The following is a 26,134-nucleotide window of genomic DNA, read 5'->3' on the forward strand; positions in this document are numbered from 1 at the left end:
GTCTGAGTGGAGGAGGGAACCTAGCTGTTATTGGCAGAGAGGGTCTGAGTGGAGGAGGGAACCTAGCTGTTATTGGTAGAGAGGGTCTGAGTGGAGGAGGGAACCTAGCTGTTATTGGCAGAGAGGGTCTGAGTGGAGGAGGGAACCTAGCTGTTATTGGTAGAGAGGTTCTGAGTGGAGGAGGGAACCTAGCTGTTATTGGTAGAGAGGGTCTGAGTGGGGAGGGAACCTAGCTGTTATTGGCAGAGAGGGTCTGAGTGGAGGAGGGAACCTAGCTGTTATTGGTAGAGAGGGTCTGAGTGGAGGAGGGAACCTAGCTGTTATTGGCAGAGAGGGTCTGAGTGGAGGAGGGAACCTAGCTGTTATTGGCAGAGAGGGTCTGAGTGGAGGAGGGAACCTAGCTGTTATTGGCAGAGAGGGTCTGAGTGGGGAGGAACCTAGCTGTTATTGGTAGAGAGGGTCTGAGTGGAGGAGGGAACCTAGCTGTTATTGGCAGAGAGGGTCTGAGTGGAGGAGGGAACCTAGCTGTTATTGGCAGAGAGGGTCTGAGTGGAGGAGGGAACCTAGCTGTTATTGGCAGAGAGGGTCTGAGTGGAGGAGGGAACCTAGCTGTTATTGGTAGAGAGGGTCTGAGTGGAGGAGGGAACCTAGCTGTTATTGGCAGAGAGGGTCTGAGTGGAGGAGGGAACCTAGCTGTTATTGGCAGAGAGGGTCTGAGTGGAGGAGGGAACCTAGCTGTTATTGGTAGAGAGGGTCTGAGTGGAGGAGGGAACCTAGCTGTTATTGGTAGAGAGGGTCTGAGTGGGGAGGGAACCTAGCTGTTATTGGCAGAGAGGGTCTGAGTGGAGGAGGGAACCTAGCTGTTATTGGCAGAGAGGGTCTGAGTGGAGGAGGGAACCTAGCTGTTATTGGTAGAGAGGGTCTGAGTGGGAAGGGAACCTAGCTGTTATTGGCAGAGAGGGTCTGAGTGGGGAGGGAACCTAGCTGTTATTGGTAGAGAGGGTCTGAGTGGAGGAGGGAACCTAGCTGTTATTGGCAGAGAGGGTCTGAGTGGGAAGGGAACCTAGCTGTTATTGGCAGAGGGTCTGAGTGGAGGAGGGAACCTAACTGTTATTGGCAGAGAGGGTCTGAGTGGAGGAGGGAACCTAGCTGTTATTGGTAGAGAGGGTCTGAGTGGAGGAGGGAACCTAGCTGTTATTGGTAGAGAGGGTCTGAGTGGGGAGGGAACCTAGCTGTTATTGGTAGAGAGGGTCTGAGTGGGGAGGGAACCTAGCTGTTATTGGTAGAGAGGGTCTGAGTGGAGGAGGGAACCTAGCTGTTATTGGCAGAGAGGGTCTGAGTGGAGGAGGGAACCTAGCTGTTATTGGTAGAGAGGGTCTGAGTGGAGGAGGGAACCTAGCTGTTATTGGCAGAGAGGGTCTGAGTGGAGGAGGGAACCTAGCTGTTATTGGTAGAGAGGGTCTGAGTGGAGGAGGGAACCTAGCTGTTATTGGTAGAGAGGGTCTGAGTGGGGAGGGAACCTAGCTGTTATTGGCAGAGAGGGTCTGAGTGGAGGAGGGAACCTAGCTGTTATTGGTAGAGAGGGTCTGAGTGGAGGAGGGAACCTAGCTGTTATTGGCAGAGAGGGTCTGAGTGGAGGAGGGAACCTAGCTGTTATTGGCAGAGAGGGTCTGAGTGGAGGAGGGAACCTAGCTGTTATTGGCAGAGAGGGTCTGAGTGGGGAGGGAACCTAGCTGTTATTGGTAGAGAGGGTCTGAGTGGAGGAGGGAACCTAGCTGTTATTGGCAGAGAGGGTCTGAGTGGAGGAGGGAACCTAGCTGTTATTGGCAGAGAGGGTCTGAGTGGAGGAGGAGGGAACCTAGCTGTTATTGGCAGAGAGGGTCTGAGTGGAGGAGGGAACCTAGCTGTTATTGGTAGAGAGGGTCTGAGTGGAGGAGGGAACCTAGCTGTTATTGGCAGAGAGGGTCTGAGTGGAGGAGGGAACCTAGCTGTTATTGGCAGAGAGGGTCTGAGTGGAGGAGGGAACCTAGCTGTTATTGGTAGAGAGGGTCTGAGTGGAGGAGGGAACCTAGCTGTTATTGGCAGAGAGGGTCTGAGAGGAGGAGGGAACCTAGCTGTTATTGGCAGAGAGGGTCTGAGTGGAGGAGGGAACCTAGCTGTTATTGGTAGAGAGGGTCTGAGTGGAGGAGGGAACCTAGCTGTTATTGGCAGAGAGGGTCTGAGTGGAGGAGGGAACCTAGCTGTTATTGGCAGAGAGGGTCTGAGTGGAGGAGGGAACCTAGCTGTTATTGGCAGAGAGGGTCTGAGTGGAGGAGGGAACCTAGCTGTTATTGGCAGAGAGGGTCTGAGTGGAGGAGGGAACCTAGCTGTTATTGGCAGAGAGGGTCTGAGTGGAGGAGGGAACCTAGCTGTTATTGGCAGAGAGGGTCTGAGTGGAGGAGGGAACCTAGCTGTTATTGGTAGAGAGGGTCTGAGTGGAGGAGGGAACCTAGCTGTTATTGGCAGAGAGGGTCTGAGTGGAGGAGGGAACCTAGCTGTTATTGGTAGAGAGGGTCTGAGTGGGGAGGGAACCTAGCTGTTATTGAAAACTATTGGCAGAGGTTTGAAACTCTCATTTCAGGTCTAATAACTAATTTACTAGGTCAAAACTCCATCCCACCAAAACAAAAACAGGCTGGAATTTCAAGTGGGCGGTCTTTCCAATCAGCTCTTACACTAAAAGAGCATCATCATTATTTTCACAATATTAATCCAACCTCAGTGTGGAAATATATATACAGAACAAAGACAAATCTGCACTGGGCCTTTAACGTAATCAATGTACAGTCATCAGTACTACAGAGTACTACACAGTTCAGATTAATGTACAGTAATCAGTAGTACTACACAGTTCAGATTAATGTACAGTAATCAGTACTACAGAGTTCAGATTAATGTACAGTAATCAGTACTACACAGTTCAGATTAATGTACAGTAATCAGTACTACACAGTTCAGATTAATGTACAGTAATCAGTACTACACAGTTCAGATTAATGTACAGTAATCAGTAGTACTACACAGTTCAGATTAATGTACAGTCATCAGTACTACAGAGTTCAGATTAATGTACAGTAATCAGTAGTACTACACAGTTCAGATTAATGTACAGTAATCAGTAGTACTACACAGTTCAGATTAATGTACAGTAATCAGTAGTACTACACAGTTCAGATTAATGTACAGTAATCAGTAGTACTACACAGTTCAGATTAATGTACAGTAATCAGTAGTACTACACAGTTCAGATTAATGTACAGTAATCAGTAGTACTACACAGTTCAGATTAATGTACAGTAATCAGTAGTACTACACAGTTCAGATTAATGTACAGTAATCAGTACTACACAGTTCAGATTAATGTACAGTAATCAGTACTACAGAGTTCAGATTAATGTACAGTAATCAGTACTACACAGTTCAGATTAATGTACAGTAATCAGTAGTACTACACAGTTCAGATTAATGTACAGTCATCAGTACTACAGAGTTCAGATTAATGTACAGTAATCTGCACTGGGCCTTTAACGTAATCAATGTACAGTCATCAGTACTACAGAGTACTACACAGTTCAGATTAATGTACAGTCATCAGTACTACACAGTTCAGATTAATGTACAGTAATCAGTAGTACAGAGTACTACACAGTTTAGATTAATGTACAGTCATCAGTACTACACAGTTCAGATTAATGTACAGTAATCAGTAGTACAGAGTACTACACAGTTTAGATTAATGTACAGTCATCAGTACTACAGAGTACTACACAGTTCAGATTAATGTACAGTAATCAGTAGTACAGAGTACTACACAGTTCAGATTAATGTACAGTAATCAGTAGTACAGAGTACTACACAGTTCAGATTAATGTACAGTAATCAGTACTACAGAGTACTACACAGTTCAGATTAATGTACAGTAATCAGTACTACAGAGTACTACACAGTTCAGATTAATGTACAGTAATCAGTACTACAGAGTACTACACAGTTCAGATTAATGTACAGTAATCAGTACTACAGAGTACTACACAGTTCAGATTAATGTACAGTAATCAGTACTACAGAGTACTACACAGTTCAGATTAATGTACAGTAATCAGTACTACAGAGTACTACACAGTTCAGATTAATGTACAGTAATCAGTACTACAGAGTACTACACAGTTCAGATTAATGTACAGTAATCAGTACTACAGAGTACTACACAGTTCAGATTAATGTACAGTAATCAGTACTACAGAGTACTACACAGTTCAGATTAATGTACAGTAATCAGTACTACAGAGTACTACACAGTTCAGATTAATGTACAGTAATCAGTACTACAGAGTACTACACAGTTCAGATTAATGTACAGTAATCAGTACTACAGAGTACTACACAGTTCAGATTAATGTACAGTAATCAGTACTACAGAGTACTACACAGTTCAGATTAATGTACAGTAATCAGTACTACAGAGTACTACACAGTTCAGATTAATGTACAGTAATCAGTACAGTAATCAGTACTACAGAGTACTACACAGTTCAGATTAATGTACAGTAATCAGTACTACAGAGTACTACACAGTTCAGATTAATGTACAGTAATCAGTACTACAGAGTACTACACAGTTCAGATTAATGTACAGTAATCAGTACTACAGAGTACTACACAGTTCAGATTAATGTACAGTAATCAGTACTACAGAGTACTACAGTACACAGTTCAGATTAATGTACAGTCATCAGTACTACAGAGTACTACACAGTTCAGATTAATGTACAGTCATCAGTACTACAGAGTACTACACAGTTCAGATTAATGTACAGTCATCAGTACTGGGCCTTTAACAGAGTACTAACACAGTTCAGATTAATGTACAGTCATCAGTACTACAGAGTACTACACAGTTCAGATTAATGTACAGTCATCAGTACTACAGAGTACTACACAGTTCAGATTAATGTACAGTAATCAGTAGTACAGAGTACTACACAGTTCAGATTAATGTACAGTAATCAGTACTACAGAGTACTACACAGTTCAGATTAATGTACAGTAATCAGTACTACAGAGTACTACACAGTTCAGATTAATGTACAGTAATCAGTACTACAGAGTACTACACAGTTCAGATTAATGTACAGTAATCAGTACTACAGAGTACTACACAGTTCAGATTAATGTACAGTAATCAGTACTACAGAGTACTACACAGTTCAGATTAATGTACAGTAATCAGTACTACAGAGTACTACACAGTTCAGATTAATGTACAGTCATCAGTACTACAGAGTACTACACAGTTCAGATTAATGTACAGTCATCAGTACTACAGAGTACTACACAGTTCAGATTAATGTACAGTCATCAGTACTACAGAGTACTAACACAGTTCAGATTAATGTACAGTCATCAGTACTACAGAGTACTACACAGTTCAGATTAATGTACAGTAATCAGTACTACAGAGTACTACACAGTTCAGATTAATGTACAGTAATCAGTACTACAGAGTACTACACAGTTCAGATTAATGTACAGTAATCAGTACTACAGAGTACTACACAGTTCAGATTAATGTACAGTAATCAGTACTACAGAGTACTACACAGTTCAGATTAATGTACAGTAATCAGTACTACAGAGTACTACACAGTTCAGATTAATGTACAGTAATCAGTACTACAGAGTACTACACAGTTCAGATTAATGTACAGTAATCAGTACTACAGAGTACTACACAGTTCAGATTAATGTACAGTAATCAGTACTACAGAGTACTACACAGTTCAGATTAATGTACAGTCATCAGTACTACAGAGTACTACACAGTTCAGATTAATGTACAGTCATCAGTACTACAGAGTACTACACAGTTCAGATTAATGTACAGTCATCAGTACTACAGAGTACTACACAGTTCAGATTAATGTACAGTCATCAGTACTACAGAGTACTACACAGTTCAGATTAATGTACAGTAATCAGTACTACAGAGTACTACACAGTTCAGATTAATGTACAGTAATCAGTACTACAGAGTACTACACAGTTCAGATTAATGTACAGTAATCAGTACTACAGAGTACTACACAGTTCAGATTAATGTACAGTAATCAGTACTACAGAGTACTACACAGTTCAGATTAATGTACAGTAATCAGTACTACAGAGTACTACACAGTTCAGATTAATGTACAGTAATCAGTACTACAGAGTACTACACAGTTCAGATTAATGTACAGTAATCAGTACTACAGAGTACTACACAGTTCAGATTAATGTACAGTAATCAGTACTACAGAGTACTACACAGTTCAGATTAATGTACAGTAATCAGTACTACAGAGTACTACACAGTTCAGATTAATGTACAGTAATCAGTACTACAGAGTACTACACAGTTCAGATTAATGTACAGTAATCAGTACTACAGAGTACTACACAGTTCAGATTAATGTACAGTAATCAGTACTACAGAGTACTACACAGATTAATGTACAGATTAATGTACAGTAATCAGTACTACAGAGTACTACACAGTTCAGATTAATGTACAGTAATCAGTACTACAGAGTACTACACAGTTCAGATTAATGTACAGTAATCAGTACTACAGAGTACTACACAGTTCAGATTAATGTACAGTAATCAGTACTACAGAGTACTACACAGTTCAGATTAATGTACAGTAATCAGTACTACAGAGTACTACACAGTTCAGATTAATGTACAGTAATCAGTACTACAGAGTACTACACAGTTCAGATTAATGTACAGTAATCAGTACTACAGAGTACTACACAGTTCAGATTAATGTACAGTCATCAGTACTACAGAGTACTACACAGTTCAGATTAATGTACAGTCATCAGTACTACAGAGTACTAACACAGTTCAGATTAATGTACAGTCATCAGTACTACAGAGTACTACACAGTTCAGATTAATGTACAGTCATCAGTACTACAGAGTACTACACAGTTCAGATTAATGTACAGTCATCAGTACTACAGAGTACTACACAGTTCAGATTAATGTACAGTAATCAGTACTACAGTACTACACAGTCATTGATTAATGTACTACATCAGTTCAGAGTTAAGTTCAGATTAATGTACAGTAATCAGTAGTACAGAGTACTACACAGTTCAGATTAATGTACAGTAATCAGTAGTACTACACAGTTCAGATTAATGTACAGTAATCAGTAGTACTACACAGTTCAGATTAATGTACAGTAATCAGTAGTACTACACAGTTCAGATTAATGTACAGTAATCAGTAGTACTACACAGTTCAGATTAATGTACAGTAATCAGTAGTACTACACAGTTCAGATTAATGTACAGTCATCAGTACTACAGAGTACTACACAGTTCAGATTAATGTACAGTCATCAGTACTACAGAGTACTAACACAGTTCAGATTAATGTACAGTCATCAGTACTACAGAGTACTACACAGTTCAGATTAATGTACAGTCATCAGTACTACAGAGTACTACACAGTTCAGATTACAGTCATCAGTACAGTACTACACAGTTCAGATTAATGTACAGTAATCAGTAGTACTACACAGTTCAGATTAATGTACAGTAATCAGTAGTACTACACAGTTCAGATTAATGTACAGTAATCAGTAGTACTACACAGTTCAGATTAATGTACAGTAATCAGTAGTACTACACAGTTCAGATTAATGTACAGTAATCAGTAGTACTACACAGTTCAGATTAATGTACAGTAATCAGTACTACAGAGTACTACACAGTTCAGATTAATGTACAGTAATCAGTACTACAGAGTACTACACAGTTCAGATTAATGTACAGTCATCAGTACTACAGAGTACTAACACAGTTCAGTCATTCAGATACTACAATGATTAATGTACAGTCATCAGTACTACAGAGTACTAACACAGTTCAGATTAATGTACAGTCATCAGTACTACAGAGTACTACACAGTTCAGATTAATGTACAGTCATCAGTACTACAGAGTACTACACAGTTCAGATTAATGTACAGTCAATCAGTACTACAGAGTACTACACAGTTCAGATTAATGTACAGTAATCAGTACTACAGAGTACTACACAGTTCAGATTAATGTACAGTAATCAGTACTACAGAGTACTACACAGTTCAGATTAGATTAAATGTACAGTAATCAGTACTAACAGAGTACTACACAGTTCAGATTAATGTACAGTAATCAGTACTACAGAGTACTACACAGTTCAGATTAATGTACAGTAATCAGTACTACAGAGTACTACACAGTTCAGATTAATGTACAGTAATCAGTACTACAGTAATCAGTACTACACAGTTCAGATTAATGTACAGTAATCAGTACTACAGAGTACTACACAGTTCAGATTAATGTACAGTAATCAGTACTACAGAGTACTACACAGTTCAGATTAATGTACAGTAATCAGTACTACAGAGTACTACACAGTTCAGATTAATGTACAGTAATCAGTACTACAGAGTACTACACAGTTCAGATTAATGTACAGTAATCAGTACTACAGAGTACTACACAGTTCAGATTAATGTACAGTAATCAGTACTACAGAGTACTACACAGTTCAGATTAATGTACAGTAATCAGTACTACAGAGTACTACACAGTTCAGATTAATGTACAGTAATCAGTAGTACTACACAGTTCAGATTAATGTACAGTAATCAGTAGTACTACACAGTTCAGATTAATGTACAGTAATCAGTAGTACTACACAGTTCAGATTAATGTACAGTAATCAGTAGTACTACACAGTTCAGATTAATGTACAGTAATCAGTAGTACTACACAGTTCAGATTAATGTACAGTAATCAGTAGTACTACACAGTTCAGATTAATGTACAGTAAGGTTGAGCTGACGACTTGTGCAGCGTTTACCGGGAATGAAGTCTCTCCGGTTGAGCCGACGACATGTGCAGCGTTTACCGGGAATGAAGTCTCTCCGGTTGAGCTGACGACTTGTGCAGCGTTTACCGGGAATGAAGTCTCTCCGGTTGAGCCGACGACATGATTCCCGGTAAAAGCTGCACAAGTCTCCGATAAAGCGGGGAGCGTTGTCTTTATATTGTGTAAAGCTGAACTTCGACGATGCAGATTGAACAGAGCCCTTTAGTAAGGTATTTTACAAGTTCTCTGACAGAAAGAGAAGTGACTGACAACTTGGCAATTAAATACCCCTGGTGGTGTTACTGAAGACTGTGGACAAGCGCTTTGAATGAACCGAGGAGGAGACATCAGTAGACCTCGTATTACATGCCACCTGTAAAGTAACTACTGGATAACACACAGACCTGAAGTAGGGAATTAACAGTGGCATGCTAGCTACAGGTAACTGCCAAAACACCTGAGTAAATGAGGGGATACAAAGTATATTGAAAGCAGGTGCTTCCACACAGGTGCTGTTCCCAAATTAATTAAGCAATTAACATCCCATCATGCTTGGGGGTCACCCATTATTTTGGCTACCTGGACCATGCCCTCCATAGGATGACAATGAACCCATCCACAGGGCTTGAGAGGTCACTGAATAATTGGAGTATTAAAATGACGGAACCCATATTACCACGGCCATCTCAGGTCACCAGATCTCCGCCCGATTGAACACCTACGGGAGATTCTGGAGCGGCGCCCGAGACGTTTTCCACCGCCGCCAACGAACGATGGAATTCCTCGTGGAAGAAAAATCAAATCAAGAATGGCGTCACATCCCCCTCCAAGAGAGTCCCAGACACTTGTAGTATCTATGTCATGGTGCGTTGGAGCTGTTCTGGCTGGCGGGGACCCAACGCCCTCTATTAAAAGACACTATGTTAGTGTTTCCTTTACTTTGGCCGTTACCCGGATCTTCAATAGACGGTATGGATCTATAGCTAGTAAAAATATATTACATTTACATTACATTTAAGTCATTTAGCAGACGCTCTTATCCAGAGCGACTTACAAATTGGTGCATACACCTTATGACATCCAGTGGAACAGCCACTTTACAATAGTGCATCTAAATCTTTTAGGGGGGTGAGAAGATAGATATGGGGACAGATGCCAATTAACCAAACTGAAGCGGGGGGTCTGAAGAAACACTATCATTCTGCTGTCATCTATCCAACCAATGAGTCTTCTGATGAACCACATGTCTGGACCATAGTAGCATTGTTCCGGTGGCCGTAAACATCGAGCAGTAGGAGTGCTGATCTAGGATCAGGTCTCCCCCCTTGTCCATGTGGTCAATGGGGCGGCAGGGTAGCCTAGTGGTTAGAGCGTTGGGCCAGTAACCAAAAGGTTACTGGATCGAATCCCCGACCTGACAAGGTAGAACATTTGTTGTTGTTGTCCGGCCCCCTGAACAAGGCCCCGTTTCCTGGTCGTCGTTCGAAATAAGAATTTGTTCTTAACTGGCTTGCCTGGTTACATTTAAAAAATAAAAAAAAATGTAAATACCCAAAACTGATCTCCGATCAGCACTCCTACTCTGATATATGCATTCAGACCCTGTTTGTGCCGTCTTGCCAGCTCCTACAGTCATTGTAACGCCTTCATAAGAGTTTTCAAAACAGCACAAACAGACCAGGTGACGATTAGAGAGCGGGAGATGTACCAGACAGTTATTCTCTCCTCTCTGATCTCTACCACTGAGAGGAACACAAAGCCAAACTAACTCAAACTCAGTAATTTTGTACAAATATAAAATACAATGTTATCATCATCAACAACAAAACAGTTAAATCCAGGAAGACTAATTATTCCGAAGTCCTCCGGTCTGTTCCTGATAGACCTCGATGACGTCTTCGTCTTCCATCCCCAGCTACAAGAGAGAGGGAGGACAGAGATGTTTAGACGGAGACACAATAGCGGTGTTTACAAAGGCAAGCCCAGTTCTGATCTTTTGCCCAATTATGAGCGAAAGAGCTGATGTGATTGCTCTCAATACCAATTAATGGATGGAATATAATCAGTATTGGGCTCATATGGTGCAAATTTCACCCCCCCCGGCTGAATTTCTGCCCGCTGGAACGGCTCAGTTACAACAAGAAAACATGAAATGACCCCGGGATTCGAAAGAACCTCACTTAGAGATGAACAACATAACATTTATGATGGGTGAATCTTTCCTTTAAACCAGAGGAGGCTTGATACCCAAACCACCAGGTCCTGCAAGGATATGGATCAGACAGAACACAACCAAGAAGAGGCTAAATGATGTGGATATGGGTCAGACAGAACACAACCAAGAAGAGGCTAAATGATGTGGATATGGGTCAGACAGAACACAACCAAGAAGAGGCTAAATGATGTGGATATGGGTCAGACAGAACACAACCAGGAAGAGGCTAAATGATGTGGATATGGATCAGACAGAACACAACAGAACCCAACCAAGAAGAGGCTAAATGATGTGGCTATGGGTCAGACAGAACACAACAGAACCCAACCAGGAAGAGGCTAAATGATGTGGCTATGGGTCAGACAGAACACAACCAAGAAGAGGCTAAATGATGTGGCTATGGATCAGACAGAACACAACAGAACCCAACCAGGAAGAGGCTAAATGATGTGGCTATGGGTCAGACAGAACACAACCAAGAAGAGGCTAAATGATGTGGATATGGGTCAGACAGAACACAACCAAGAAGAGGCTAAATGATGTGGATATGGGTCAGACAGAACACAACCAGGAAGAGGCTAAATGATGTGGATATGGGTCAGACAGAACACAACCAAGAAGAGGCTAAATGATGTGGATATGGGTCAGACAGAACACAACAGAACCCAACCAGGAAGAGGCTAAATGATGTGGCTATGGGTCAGACAGAACACAACCAGGAAGAGGCTAAATGATGTGGCTATGGGTCAGACAGAACACAACAGAACCCAACCAGGAAGAGGCTAAATGATGTGGCTATGGGTCAGACAGAACCCAACCAGGAAGAGGCTAAATGACGTGGCTATGGGTCAGACAGAACACAACCAGGAAGAGGCTAAATGACGTGGCTATGGGTCAGACAGAACACAACCAGGAAGAGGCTAAATGACGTGGCTATGGGTCAGACAGAACACAACCAGGAAGAGGCTAAATGACGTGGCTATGGGTCAGACAGAACACAACCAGGAAGAGGCTAAATGACGTGGCTATGGGTCAGACAGAACACAACCAGGAAGAGGCTCAATGACGTGGCTATGGGTCAGACAGAGCGACGTGGCTACGGGTCAGACAGAGCGACGTGGCTACGGGTCAGACAGAACGACGTGGCTACGGGTCAGACAGAACGACGTGGCTACGGGTCAGACAGAACGACGTGGCTACGGGTCAGACAGAGCGACGTGGCTACGGGTCAGACAGAACGACGTGGCTACGGGTCAGACAGAGCGACGTGGCTACGGGTCCGACAGAACGACGTGGCTACGGGTCAGACAGAGCGACGTGGTTACGGGTCAGACAGAGCGACGTGGCTACGGGTCAGACAGAGCGACGTGGCTACGGGTCAGACAGAACGACGTGGCTACGGGTCCGACAGAACGACGTGGCTACGGGTCAGACAGAGCGACGTGGTTACGGGTCAGACAGAACGACGTGGCTACGGGTCAGACAGAGCGACGTGGCTACGGGTCCGACAGAACGACGTAGCTACGGGTCAGACAGAGCGACGTGGTTATGGGTCAGACAGAACGACGTGGTTATGGGTCAGACAGAGCGACGTTGTTATGGGTCAGACAGAGCGACGTGGTTATGGGTCAGACAGAACGACGTGGCTACGGGTCAGACAGAACGACGTGGCTACGGGTCAGACAGAACGACGTGGCTACGGGTCCGACAGAACGACGTGGCTACGGGTCCGACAGAACGACGTGGCTATGGAGCAGACAGAACCCAACCAGGAAGAGGCTAAATGATGTGGCTACGGGTCAGACAGAACGACGTGGCTACGGGTCAGACAGAACGACGTGGCTAAGGGTCAGACAGAACGACGTGGCTACGGGTCAGACAGAACGACGTGGCTACGGGTCAGACAGAACGACGTGGCTACGGGTCAGACAGAACGACGTGGCTACGGGTCAGACAGAACGACGTGGCTACGGGTCAGACAGAACGACGTGGCTACGGGTCAGACAGAACGACGTGGCTACGGGTCAGACAGAACGACGTGGCTACGGGTCAGACAGAACGACGTGGCTACGGGTCAGACAGAACGACGTGGCTACGGGTCAGACAGAACGACGTGGCTACGGGTCAGACAGAACGACGTGGCTACGGGTCAGACAGAACGACGTGGCTACGGGTCAGACAGAACAACAGAACCCAACCATGAAGAGGCTAGATGGAGCAGACAGAACGACGTGGCTACGGGTCAGACAGAACGACGTGGCTACGGGTCAGACAGAACGACGTGGCTACGGGTCAGACAGAACGACGTGGCTACGGGTCAGACAGAACGACGTGGCTACGGGTCAGACAGAACGACGTGGCTACGGGTCAGACAGAACGACGTGGCTACGGGTCAGACAGAACGACGTGGCTACGGGTCAGACAGAACGACATGGCTATGGGTCAGACAGAACGACGTGGTTACGGGTCAGACAGAACGACGTGGCTATGGAGCAGACAGAACGACGTGGCTACGGGTCCGACAGAACGACGTGGCTACGGGTCAGACAGAACCCAACCAGGAAGAGGCTAAATGACGTGGCTACGGGTCAGACAGAACGACGCAGCTACGGGTCCGACAGAACGACGTGGCTATGGAGCAGACAGAACCCAACCAGGAAGAGGCTAAATGACGTGGCTACGGGTCAGACAGAACGACGCAGCTACGGGTCCGACAGAACGACGTGGCTACGGGTCAGACAGAACGACGTGGCTACGGGTCAGACAGAACGACGTGGCTACGGGTCAGACAGAGCGACGTGGCTACGGGTCAGACAGAGCGACGTGGCTACGGGTCAGACAGAACGACGTGGCTACGGGTCAGACAGAACGACGTGGCTACGGGTCAGACAGAACGACGTGGCTACGGGTCAGACAGAAATGGCGTGGCTATGGAGCAGACAGAACAGCGTGGCTACGGGTCAGACAGAATGACGTGGCTATGGAGCAGACAGAACGACGTGGCTACGGGTCAGACAGAATGAGCGTGGCTATGGGCAGACAGAACGACGTGGCTATGGAGCAGACAGAACGACGTGGCTACGGGTCAGACAGAACAACAGAACCCAACCATGAAGAGGCTAGATGGAGCAGACAGAACGACGTGGCTACGGGTCAGACAGAACGACGTGGCTACGGGTCAGACAGAACGACGTGGCTACGGGTCAGACAGAACAACAGAACCCAACCATGAAGAGGCTAGATGGAGCAGACAGAACGACGTGGCTACGGGTCAGACAGAACGACGTGGCTACGGGTCAGACAGAACGACGTGGCTACGGGTCAGACAGAACAACAGAACCCAACCATGAAGAGGCTAGATGGAGCAGACAGAACGACGTGGCTACGGGTCAGACAGAACGACGTGGCTATGGAGCAGACAGAACACAACCAGGAAGAGGCTTAACGACATGGCTACGGGTCAGACAGAATAACAGGAAGCATAGCTACCTCTTTTGGAGTGTGGTTGTCTGAGATTCTTTGTCCCTCAAATAGAAACCGTAAGGTACTCATATGAACACCCTATAGAGAGAGGAGGAAAGAAACGCTGAGTGAAAAGACATTGTTGGGTAAGGAGCACACAGCGTTGGGTAAGGGGCACACAGCGTTGGGTAAGGAGCACACAGCGTTGGGTAAGGAGCACACAGCGTTGGGTAAGGAACACACAGCGTTGGGTAAGGAACACACAGCGTTGGGTAAGGAGCACACAGCGTTGGGTAAGGAACACACAGCGTTGGGTAAGGAGCACACAGCGTTGGGTAAGGAGCACAGCGTTGGGTAAGGAGCACACAGCGTTGGGTAAGGAGCACACAGCGTTGGGTAAGGAGCACACAGCGTTGGGTAAGGAGCACACAGCGTTGGGTAAGGGGCACACAGCGTTGGGTAAGGGGCACACAGCGTTGGGTAAGGGGCACACAGCGTTGGGTAAGGAGCACACAGCGTTGGGTAAGGAACACACAGCGTTGGGTAAGGAGCACACAGCGTTGGGTAAGGAACACACAGCGTTGGGTAAGGAACACACAGCGTTGGGTAAGGAACACACAGCGTTGGGTAAGGAACACACAGCGTTGGGTAAGGAACACACAGCGTTGGGTAAGGAGCACACAGCGTTGGGTAAGGAGCACACAGCGTTGGGTAAGGAGCACACAGCGTTGGGTAAGGAGCACACAGCGTTGGGTAAGGAGCACACAGCGTTGGGTAAGGAGCACACAGCGTTGGGTAAGGAGCACACAGCGTTGGGTAAGGAGCACACAGCGTTGGGTAAGGGGCACACAGCGTTGGGTAAGGGGCACACAGCGTTGGGTAAGGAACACACAGCGTTGGGTAAGGAGCACACAGCGTTGGGTAAGGAGCACACAGCGTTGGGTAAGGAACACACAGCGTTGGGTAAGGAACACACAGCGTTGGGTAAGGAGCACACAGCGTTGGGTAAGGAGCACACAGCGTTGGGTAAGGAGCACACAGCGTTGGGTAAGGAGCACACAGCGTTGGGTAAGGAACACACAGCGTTGGGTAAGGAACACACAGCGTTGGGTAAGGAGCACACAGCGTTGGGTAAGGAGCACACAGCGTTGGGTAAGGAGCACACAGCGTTGGGTAAGGAGCACACAGCGTTGGGTAAGGAGCACACAGCGTTGGGTAAGGAGCACACAGCGTTGGGTAAGGAGCACACAGCGTTGGGTAAGGAGCACACAGCGTTGGGTAAGGAGCACACAGCGTTGGGTAAGGAGCACACAGCGTTGGGTAAGGACGACACAGCGTTGGGTAAGGAACACAGTGTCAGTCCCAAATGGCTCCCTATTCCCTAATAGTATCCCTATGGGCCCTGGTCAAAAGTAGTGCACTACATAGGGAATAGGGTGCCATTTGAGACTCAAACACAAAAACTAGTTGCTCACTAAGAACGGACAGAAAACCTTAAGTGACGTTGCGACTGAGATGCGATTGTTACCTGTCTCTGGCTATAAGATTCCTTCAGCTTCTTCAGATGGGTCGTCATTTTCACTTTGAAGTGAATTTCACTGTTGTCCTGAGGTTAGAAAAGAATGAATAGATTCCAAGTTAAAAACGTTTCAAATTGTAGGTCAACTGATATAAAAATGGGATAAATAATTGACTGTGATAAACCATCCTAGCTACGTAAACTCACAGAGCTACTTTTCACCAGCATCTTCACCATAATTCTCCTTCTCCAAACTTATTTTCTTACCTGACCCACCACTTTCAGTTTGATGTACTCTCCATCCTTTTGGTCTCCTCCATCCTGACCTGAAGGTTTCGTGTCCTTCAAGAGAAAAGGACATGAAGCTGGGATTGTATCTTAACACAACGGTTACTGTTTTACTTTGGTGTGCAGACGTTATCACCCACTGGCTTTGGTTTCTATAATGGACCAGGTCATAAATCCTCACATAAGTTGTGAGCTCTTTCCTTTATAGGAAACATCATCACAGTATGTTGTTGACAGTTTGATAACATGATCCATCTCTGGGAAAAGGAGCGTTATGGGGAAGGGAATTACAGATAACATAGCTAGCTAATTGGTATTTTTGGTCTGGTCTCCTTCACTCCTTCTGTGCACCTTTCCATGTATACACACAAGCCCCTCCCCATGTAGTCATGGCTCTATGTGGTACTGTGCACCTCCCATAGTCTGTTCTGGACTTGGAGACTGTGAAGAGACCTCTGGTGGCGTGTCTTGTGGGGCATGCATAGGTGTCCGAGCTGTGTGCCAGTAGTTTAGACAGACCGCTCGGTGCATTCAACATGTCAATACCTCTCATAAATATAAGTAGTGATGAAGTCAATCTCTCCTCCACTTTGAGCCAGGAGAGATCGACATGCATATTATTAATATTACATCTCTGTGTACATCCAAGGGCCAACTGTGCTTCCCTGTTCTGAGACAATTGCAATTGTCTTACGTCCCTCTTTATGGCACCTGACCACACGACTGAACAGTAGCCCAGGTGCAACAAAACTAGGGCCATATCAGATCGTATACCACAGATATGACCCCAAAAATGTTTTTTTTGTTGTTTTAATTAAGTTTGTAACCAGTTTATAATAGCAATAAGGCATCTCTGGGCGGTTGTGGTATATGGCCAATATACCGCAGCCAAGGGCTGTGTCCAGGCACATTGTGCTTAAGAACAGCCTTTAGCTAGGCATGGTATTTTGGCCCTATACCACACCCCCTCTGCCTGTACACTCTCGAATGCCCTTCAAGCCAATCAGATATGAGTATTCAACAATGCCATGGTATAAAGGACTTTAGGAACTGGGTTGTTCGAGCCCTGAATGCTAATTGGCAGACAGCCATGGTATCGGTAGGCCTTCATTGTAAATAAGAATGTGTTCTTAACTGACTTGCCTAGTTAAATATCAGACCATTTACCAGGTATGATATATCATGGCAGGTTGCAGGCCTAAGAACAGCCCTTAGCCGTGGTATATTGGCCATATACCACACCCTCCCGTGCCTTATTGTTTAAGTATCTGCATGCTGTTGGCTAGGGGGCACATGTATTGTCTACATTATGAGATTATGGACAATAGAGCAATATTATTTTACATTTTATTTTTTTTAAATGGCAGCCAAGCATTGATGATCAAGTCACCAGAATAAGACCCTCGATATTTATTGGAAAGAAGCAAAATCATCACCTTGCACTTTCACCACCCCTTGAAGTTCATCATAATTTATGTAATCTGTAGCCTAATAAACTACACGCTTTCCGATCCACACAAAGTTCATTTAGGTTGTGTGATGGTTGTGTGAATATTTGCGCATATAAAAGCGTTTCCACCTAAATGTATCACATAATTAATTTTAACGATAAAAAAAAAGAATAAATCTAATCTTTTCTAACATATTTTTTTGTTGTTGTCGACATTTTGGAAAGTTTACCATGAAAATAAATAATGAAGTTTCCATCAGTTTCCATGTATCCGACATGCACTTTACTCTCGCATCAAAGGATTGGATGGAAACATGGTGATGCAACGACAGTCATCACTAACAATGGACCTGCTGTCTGTCCCCTCTCAAAACTCTTCACTTCAGCCGAAACATATAGCTAAGTCGGGTCATTTACGTCCTCTAGTTGAAAACTAACTTGGCTAACTAGCTAAAAATCACAAAAAAAAAACTATAAATGAGCCCACCGCTTTAACTACCTAGTTAAAAGTTATCTAGCTACTATCGAACTAGCAGCAATGTATTTTGTCTGAGGCTAACGTTAGCTGCTAACACGACAAGCTACCATGGTGGTTAAACATTGTTAGCGGTCTGTGCGAACTGCTATAAGTTTTGTGACTCACTCGTGTTGTAAATGTATTGTTTGGTTGATAACTGGTATAGGTTAATAGTTATTAACACTTACTGTATCTGACATCTTGTTATTTTTTGTTGTTGTAAAATTAGCCAGGGTAGTGTAGAAACCCGTGTTGTTGACAACAATCTCTTCGCTTTTCTTCAAATAACCACCCCCCCTTCCGCCTCCCAGAACGGTAGCTACGCGACGACGTCAGGAAGAGGAGGATCTCCCGGAAGAGGAGGATCTCTCCCGGAAGAGGAGGATCTGCCGGAAGAGGAGGATCTCCCGGAAGAGGCTATTACGGACACGCCTGTTTTTTATTTATTTTTTAAATTAACAACAAATCAATACATAAAAGACACGAGGGAACACAAGCATGCATAGATTACAAACAATGGACAATCGAGCTAGGGGGTACAATATCACATTACAATTACACAAGGACCTTAAGGGACATGCATATACTTACAATTCTAACAGCTTTTTTGTTAGTAGAGCATTTAACCTACAAACACGCCTGGTGTCCAAATTGAAGACGTTTTGTCGCGCTGCGAGAGTCGAGTGGAGATGAACTGATTTAGTTCAGTCAGTCCTGATGGGGAGAGGCTAAATAGACACGCCTTGTAGTGGTGCGCAGGTCGGCTGTTTGTTCACCCGCAACCGACCATAATTGCTAATAACTTATCAGTAACCGTCCGATTTTAGCCTATGTGATAAAGTGAAAATCTGAGGCCTACACCCCACCCTAAACCGCTAATATAAAAAATGCCCTGTAGTCTACAGTCAGAGAAGGCTAAATGACCTTTAACAGACATTTTTTCTTCCTGATTTAGATATGTTTCTGTTAGTGAACTTGTCTGTAAAAGCCTTCTACAGGGATGCTGGCCCGTGTTGACTCCAATGGCTCCTCTGTACACGAAAGAAACACACACCTGTTTAGCCGAGGTGTTTTCTGAACACTTGAAATAGAAAAGGAGAGCCACAAACTGTAGGAGCTCAAAATGCAAGAACCTAATACCTCTTTAACACTGCCACTGCTCTGTACCTGGGGACTGTGAAGAGACCTCTTGTTTTGTACTGATGAGTGTCTGAACTGTGTGCCAACTGCTTCAACAGACAGTTTGGTACCTCCCAACACCAGACCAATAGTGATGCAGTTCATCTCTCCTCAACCTTGAGCCAGGAGAGATTGACATGAATGTCATTGATATTCACCCACCCTGTGTACATCTAAATGCAGTACGTGCTGCTCTGTTCTGGACCAACTGCAGTTTACCTACAGTGTGGCCTTCTTTGCCACACATGACAACACAGCCGGGCAGCAGTATGCCAGGTGCGACAAAAACTAGGGCCTGTAGGACCTGTCTGGTCGACTGAGATGTCAAGAAGGCAAAGCAAAGCTCTATCATGGACAAACCTCTTCCCATTTTAGCAACCATTGAGTATATATGTTTTGACCATGACAGCTTGCCATCTAGGGTTCCACCTAGCAGTTTACTTCTCCACTTGCTCAAATAGCCACATTATTCATTACATTTACATAGTTCAGCGTTGAGCGAGTGATTTGTTCCAGAAATGCTGATTTAAGTTTTTGAGATATTTAGCGTCAGTCTGTTGCTATAGTTACCCATTCTAAAACTGACTGGAGTTCTATGTTAAGGGTGTCAGTTATTTATTTCTACTGTCGTAGTCGAGGTGAATACTGTTGAGTCATCAACGTACATAGACACGCAGACTTTATTCAAGGGCAGTGGGTGGTCATTTGTAAAAACAGGAAACAGTAATGGCCCTAGCCGGCTGCCCTGCCGTAAACCACACTCAACTGAATTTGCATTAAAGAGGATTCCATTAACGAAAACACTCTGTGTTCTAATAGATACAGTTGAAGTTGGAAGTTTACATACACCATAGCCAAATACAATTAAACTCAGTTTTTCCACAATTCCTGACATTTAATCCGAGTAAAAATTCCCTGTCTTAGGTCAGTTAGGATCACCACTTTATTTTAAGAATGTGAAATGTCAGAATAATAGTAGAGAGAAAGATTTATTTCAGCTTTTATTTATTTGATCACATTCCCAGTGGGTTAGACGTTTACATACACTCATTTAGTATTTGGTAGCATTGCCTTCAAATTGTTTAACTTGGGTCAAACATTTCGGGTAGCCTTCCACAAGCTTCCTACAATAAGTTGGGTGAATTTTGGCCCATTCCTCCTGACAGAGCTGGTATAATATATATATATATATATACCCTCAGTGTTCTATTAGATAGGTAACTCTCAGTGTTCTATTATATAGGTAACTCTCTGTGTTCTATTAGATAGGTAACTCAGTGTTCTATTAGATAGGTAACCCTCAGTGTTCTATTAGATAGGTAACTCAGTGTTCTATTAGATAGGTAACTCAGTGTTCTATTAGATAGGTAACTCAGTGTTCTATTAGATAGGTAACTCAGTGTTCTATTAGATAGGTAACTCAGTGTTCTATTAGATAGGTAACTCTGTTCTATTATATAGGTAACTCAGTGTTCTATTAGATAGGTAACTCTCTGTGTTCTATTAGATAGGTAACTCAGTGTTCTATTAGATAGGTAACTCTCTGTGTTCTATTAGATAGGTAACTCAGTGTTCTATTAGATAGGTAACTCAGTGTTCTATTATATAGGTAACTCAGTGTTCTATTATATAGGTAACCCTCAGTGTTCTATTAGATAGGTAACTCTCTGTGTTCTATTAGATAGGTAACTCTCAGTGTTCTATTAGATAGGTAACTCTCAGTGTTCTATTATATAGGTAACCCTCAGTGTTCTATTATATAGGTAACCCTCAGTGTTCTATTATATAGGTAACCCTCAGTGTTCTATTATATAGGTAACCCTCAGTGTTCTATTAGATAGGTAACTCAGTGTTCTATTAGATAGGTAACTCAGTGTTCTATTATATAGGTAACTCTCTGTGTTCTATTAGATAGGTAACTCAGTGTTCTATTAGATAGGTAACTCTGTGTTCTATTATATAGGTAACTCAGTGTTCTATTAGATAGGTAACTCAGTGTTCTATTAGATAGGTAACCCTCAGTGTTCTATTAGATAGGTAACCCTCAGTGTTCTATTATATAGGTAACTCAGTGTTCTATTATATAGGTAACCCTCAGTGTTCTATTAGATAGGTAACCCTCAGTGTTCTATTAGATAGGTAACTCTCAGTGTTCTATTAGATAGGTAACTCTCTGTGTTCTATTAGATAGGTAACTCTCTGTGTTCTATTAGATAGGTAACTCTCTGTGTTCTATTAGATAGGTAACTCTCTGTGTTCTATTAGATAGGTAACTCAGTGTTCTATTAGATAGGTAACTCTGTTCTATTATATAGGTAACTCAGTGTTCTATTAGATAGGTAACTCTCTGTGTTCTATTAGATAGGTAACTCAGTGTTCTATTATATAGGTAACTCTCTGTGTTCTATTAGATAGGTAACTCAGTGTTCTATTAGATAGGTAACTCAGTGTTCTATTAGATAGGTAACTCTCAGTGTTCTATTAGATAGGTAACTCTCAGTGTTCTATTATATAGGTAACCCTCAGTGTTCTATTATATAGGTAACCCTCAGTGTTCTATTATATAGGTAACCCTCAGTGTTCTATTATATAGGTAACTCAGTGTTCTATTAGATAGGTAACTCTCTGTGTTCTATTAGATAGGTAACCCTCTGTGTTCTATTAGATAGGTAACTCTCTGTGTTCTATTAGATAGGTAACTCAGTGTTCTATTAGATAGGTAACTCTGTTCTATTATATAGGTAACTCTATGTGTTCTATTAGATAGGTAACTCAGTGTTCTATTAGATAGGTAACTCAGTGTTCTATTAGATAGGTAACTCAGTGTTCTATTAGATAGGTAACTCTCTGTGTTCTATTAGATAGGTAACTCAGTGTTCTATTATATAGGTAACCCTCAGTGTTCTATTATATAGGTAACTCAGTGTTCTATTATATAGGTAACCCTCAGTGTTCTATTAGATAGGTAACTCAGTGTTCTATTAGATAGGTAACTCTCTGTGTTCTATTAGATAGGTAACTCTCTGTGTTCTATTAGATAGGTAACTCTCTGTGTTCTATTAGATAGGTAACTCTCTGTGTTCTATTATATAGGTAACTCTCTGTGTTCTATTAGATAGGTAACTCTCTGTGTTCTATTAGATAGGTAACTCTCTGTGTTCTATTATATAGGTAACTCAGTGTTCTATTAGATAGGTAACTCTGTTCTATTATATAGGTAACTCAGTGTTCTATTATATAGGTAACCCTCAGTGTTCTATTATATAGGTAACCCTCAGTGTTCTATTATATAGGTAACCCTCAGTGTTCTATTATATAGGTAACCCCCAGTGTTCTATTATATAGGTAACCCTCAGTGTTCTATTATATAGGTAACCCTCAGTGTTCTATTATATAGGTAACCCTCAGTGTTCTATTATATAGGTAACCCTCAGTGTTCTATTGTATAGGTAACCCTCAGTGTTCTATTATATAGGTAACTCTCTGTGTTCTATTAGATAGGTAACTCTCAGTGTTCTATTAGATAGGTAACTCAGTGTTCTATTAGATAGGTAACTCAGTGTTCTATTAGATAGGTAACTCAGTGTTCTATTAGATAGGTAACTCTGTTCTATTATATAGGTAACTCAGTGTTCTATTAGATAGGTAACTCTCTGTGTTCTATTAGATAGGTAACTCAGTGTTCTATTAGATAGGTAACTCTCTGTGTTCTATTAGATAGGTAACTCAGTGTTCTATTAGATAGGTAACTCTCTGTGTTCTATTATATAGGTAACTCTCTGTGTTCTATTAGATAGGTAACTCTGTTCTATTATATAGGTAACTCAGTGTTCTATTAGATAGGTAACTCAGTGTTCTATTAGATAGGTAACTCAGTGTTCTATTAGATAGGTAACTCTCTGTGTTCTATTAGATAGGTAACTCAGTGTTCTATTATATAGGTAACTCAGTGTTCTATTAGATAGGTAACTCAGTGTTCTATTATATAGGTAACTCTATGTGTTCTATTAGATAGGTAACTCTGTGTTCTATTAGATAGGTAACTCAGTGTTCTATTAGATAGGTAACTCAGTGTTCTATTAGATAGGTAACCCTCAGTGTTCTATTATATAGGTAACTCAGTGTTCTATTATATAGGTAACTCAGTGTTCTATTATATAGGTAACCCTCAGTGTTCTATTAGATAGGTAACCCTCAGTGTTCTATTATATAGGTAACCCTCAGTGTTCTATTATATAGGTAACCCTCAGTGTTCTATTAGATAGGTAACTCTCTGTGTTCTATTAGATAGGTAACTCTCAGTGTTCTATTAGATAGGTAACTCTCAGTGTTCTATTATATAGGTAACCCTCAGTGTTCTATTATATAGGTAACCCTCAGTGTTCTATTATATAGGTAACCCTCAGTGTTCTATTATATAGGTAACCCTCAGTGTTCTATTAGATAGGTAACTCAGTGTTCTATTAGATAGGTAACTCAGTGTTCTATTATATAGGTAACTCTCTGTGTTCTATTAGATAGGTAACTCTGTGTTCTATTAGATAGGTAACTCTGTGTTCTACTATATAGGTAACTCAGTGTTCTATTAGATAGGTAACTCTCAGTGTTCTATTAGATAGGTAACTCAGTGTTCTATTATATAGGTAACCCTCAGTGTTCTATTAGATAGGTAACTCAGTGTTCTATTATATAGGTAACCCTCAGTGTTCTATTAGATAGGTAACCCTCAGTGTTCTATTAGATAGGTAACCCTCAGTGTTCTATTAGATAGGTAACTCTCTGTGTTCTATTAGATAGGTAACTCTCTGTGTTCTATTAGATAGGTAACTCTCTGTGTTCTATTAGATAGGTAACTCTCTGTGTTCTATTAGATAGGTAACTGTGTTCTATTAGATAGGTAACTCTGTGTTCTATTAGATAGGTAACTCTGTGTTCTATTAGATAGGTAACTCTGTTCTATTAGATAGGTAACTCTGTGTTCTATTAGATAGGTAACTCTGTGTTCTATTAGATAGGTAACTCTGTGTTCTATTAGATAGGTAACTCAGTGTTCTATTATATAGGTAACTCAGTGTTCTATTAGATAGGTAACTCAGTGTTCTATTAGATAGGTAACTATCTGTGTTCTATTAGATAGGTAACTCAGTGTTCTATTAGATAGGTAACTCTCTGTGTTCTATTAGATAGGTAACTCTCTGTGTTCTATTATATAGGTAACTCTCTGTGTTCTATTAGATATGTTACCCTCAGTGTTCTATTAGATAGGTAACTCTCTGTGTTCTATTATATAGGTAACTCAGTATTCTATTAGATAGGTAACCCTCAGTGTTCTATTATATAGGTAACCCTCAGTGTTCTATTATATAGGTAACCCTCAGTGTTCTATTATATAGGTAACCCTCAGTGTTCTATTATATAGGTAACCCTCAGTGTTCTATTATATAGGTAACCCTCAGTGTTCTATTATATAGGTAACCCTCAGTGTTCTATTATATAGGTAACCCTCAGTGTTCTATTATATAGGTAACCCTCAGTGTTCTATTGTATAGGTAACTCAGTGTTCTATTAGATAGGTAACCCTCTGTGTTCTATTAGATAGGTAACTCTCTGTGTTCTATTAGATAGGTAACTCTCTGTGTTCTATTAGATAGGTAACTCAGTGTTCTATTAGATAGGTAACTCTGTTCTATTATATAGGTAACTCAGTGTTCTATTAGATAGGTAACTCTCTGTGTTCTATTAGATAGGTAACTGTGTTCTATTAGATAGGTAACTCTCTGTGTTCTATTAGATAGGTAACTCAGTGTTCTATTAGATAGGTAACTCTCTGTGTTCTATTATATAGGTAACTCTCTGTGTTCTATTAGATAGGTAACTCTGTTCTATTATATAGGTAACCCTCAGTGTTCTATTAGATAGGTAACCCTCAGTGTTCTATTAGATAGGTAACTGTGTTCTATTAGATAGGTAACTCTCTGTGTTCTATTATATAGGTAACTCAGTGTTCTATTATATAGGTAACCCTCAGTGTTCTATTATATAGGTAACCCTCTGTGTTCTATTATATAGGTAACCCTCTGTGTTCTATTATATAGGTAACCCTCAGTGTTCTATTAGATAGGTAACCCTCAGTGTTCTATTAGATAGGTAACCCTCAGTGTTCTATTATATAGGTAACCCTCAGTGTTCTATTATATAGGTAACTCAGTGTTCTATTATATAGGTAACCCTCAGTGTTCTATTAGATAGGTAACTCAGTGTTCTATTAGATAGGTAACCCTCAGTGTTCTATTAGATAGGTAACTCTCAGTGTTCTATTAGATAGGTAACTCAGTGTTCTATTATATAGGTAACTCTCTGTGTTCTATTAGATAGGTAACTCAGTGTTCTATTAGATAGGTAACTCTCTGTGTTCTATTAGATAGGTAACTCTCAGTGTTCTATTATATAGGTAACCCTCAGTGTTCTATTAGATAGGTAACTCTCTGTGTTCTATTAGATAGGTAACTCTCTGTGTTCTATTAGATAGGTAACTCTCTGTGTTCTAT

At 42.2% G+C, this 26,134-nt stretch overlaps 1 protein-coding gene across 2 annotated transcripts; it reads right to left on the bottom strand.

Annotated features, from left to right (window-relative positions):
• Positions 1-10,493: 10,493 nt before the first annotated feature.
• LOC118383774 (small ubiquitin-related modifier 1) lies at positions 10,494-18,757 on the bottom strand. Of its 2 annotated transcripts, XM_052523274.1 has the most exons (5): positions 18,596-18,757; positions 16,420-16,494; positions 16,162-16,239; positions 14,661-14,732; positions 10,494-10,871 (listed from the first exon to the last, which is right to left on the bottom strand). In XM_052523274.1, the coding sequence occupies exons 1-5, from the start codon at positions 18,605-18,607 to the stop codon at positions 10,803-10,805; spliced, it is 306 nt and encodes a 101-aa protein (XP_052379234.1). In that variant the 5' UTR covers positions 18,608-18,757; the 3' UTR covers positions 10,494-10,802. The 2 variants fall into 2 exon arrangements, with proteins under 2 accessions (XP_052379234.1, XP_052379235.1); XM_052523275.1 differs by lacking the exon at positions 14,661-14,732.
• Positions 18,758-26,134: the final 7,377 nt, after the last annotated feature.

The sequence above is a fragment of the Oncorhynchus keta genome, chromosome 7, assembly GCF_023373465.1.
Source record: "Oncorhynchus keta strain PuntledgeMale-10-30-2019 chromosome 7, Oket_V2, whole genome shotgun sequence".
Classification (NCBI taxonomy): Eukaryota; Metazoa; Chordata; class Actinopteri; order Salmoniformes; family Salmonidae; genus Oncorhynchus; species Oncorhynchus keta.

Bases quoted from the DNA above. Each gene is read 5' to 3' on its own strand.
- LOC118383774 (XM_052523274.1), bottom strand. The intron at 16,240-16,419 runs GTAAGAAAATAA...TTCTAACCTCAG, and splicing joins AACTGAAAGTGGTGGGTCAG to GACAACAGTGAAATTCACTT. The intron at 10,872-14,660 runs GTAGCTATGCTT...TCTCTCTTGTAG, and splicing joins ACAACCACACTCCAAAAGAG to CTGGGGATGGAAGACGAAGA.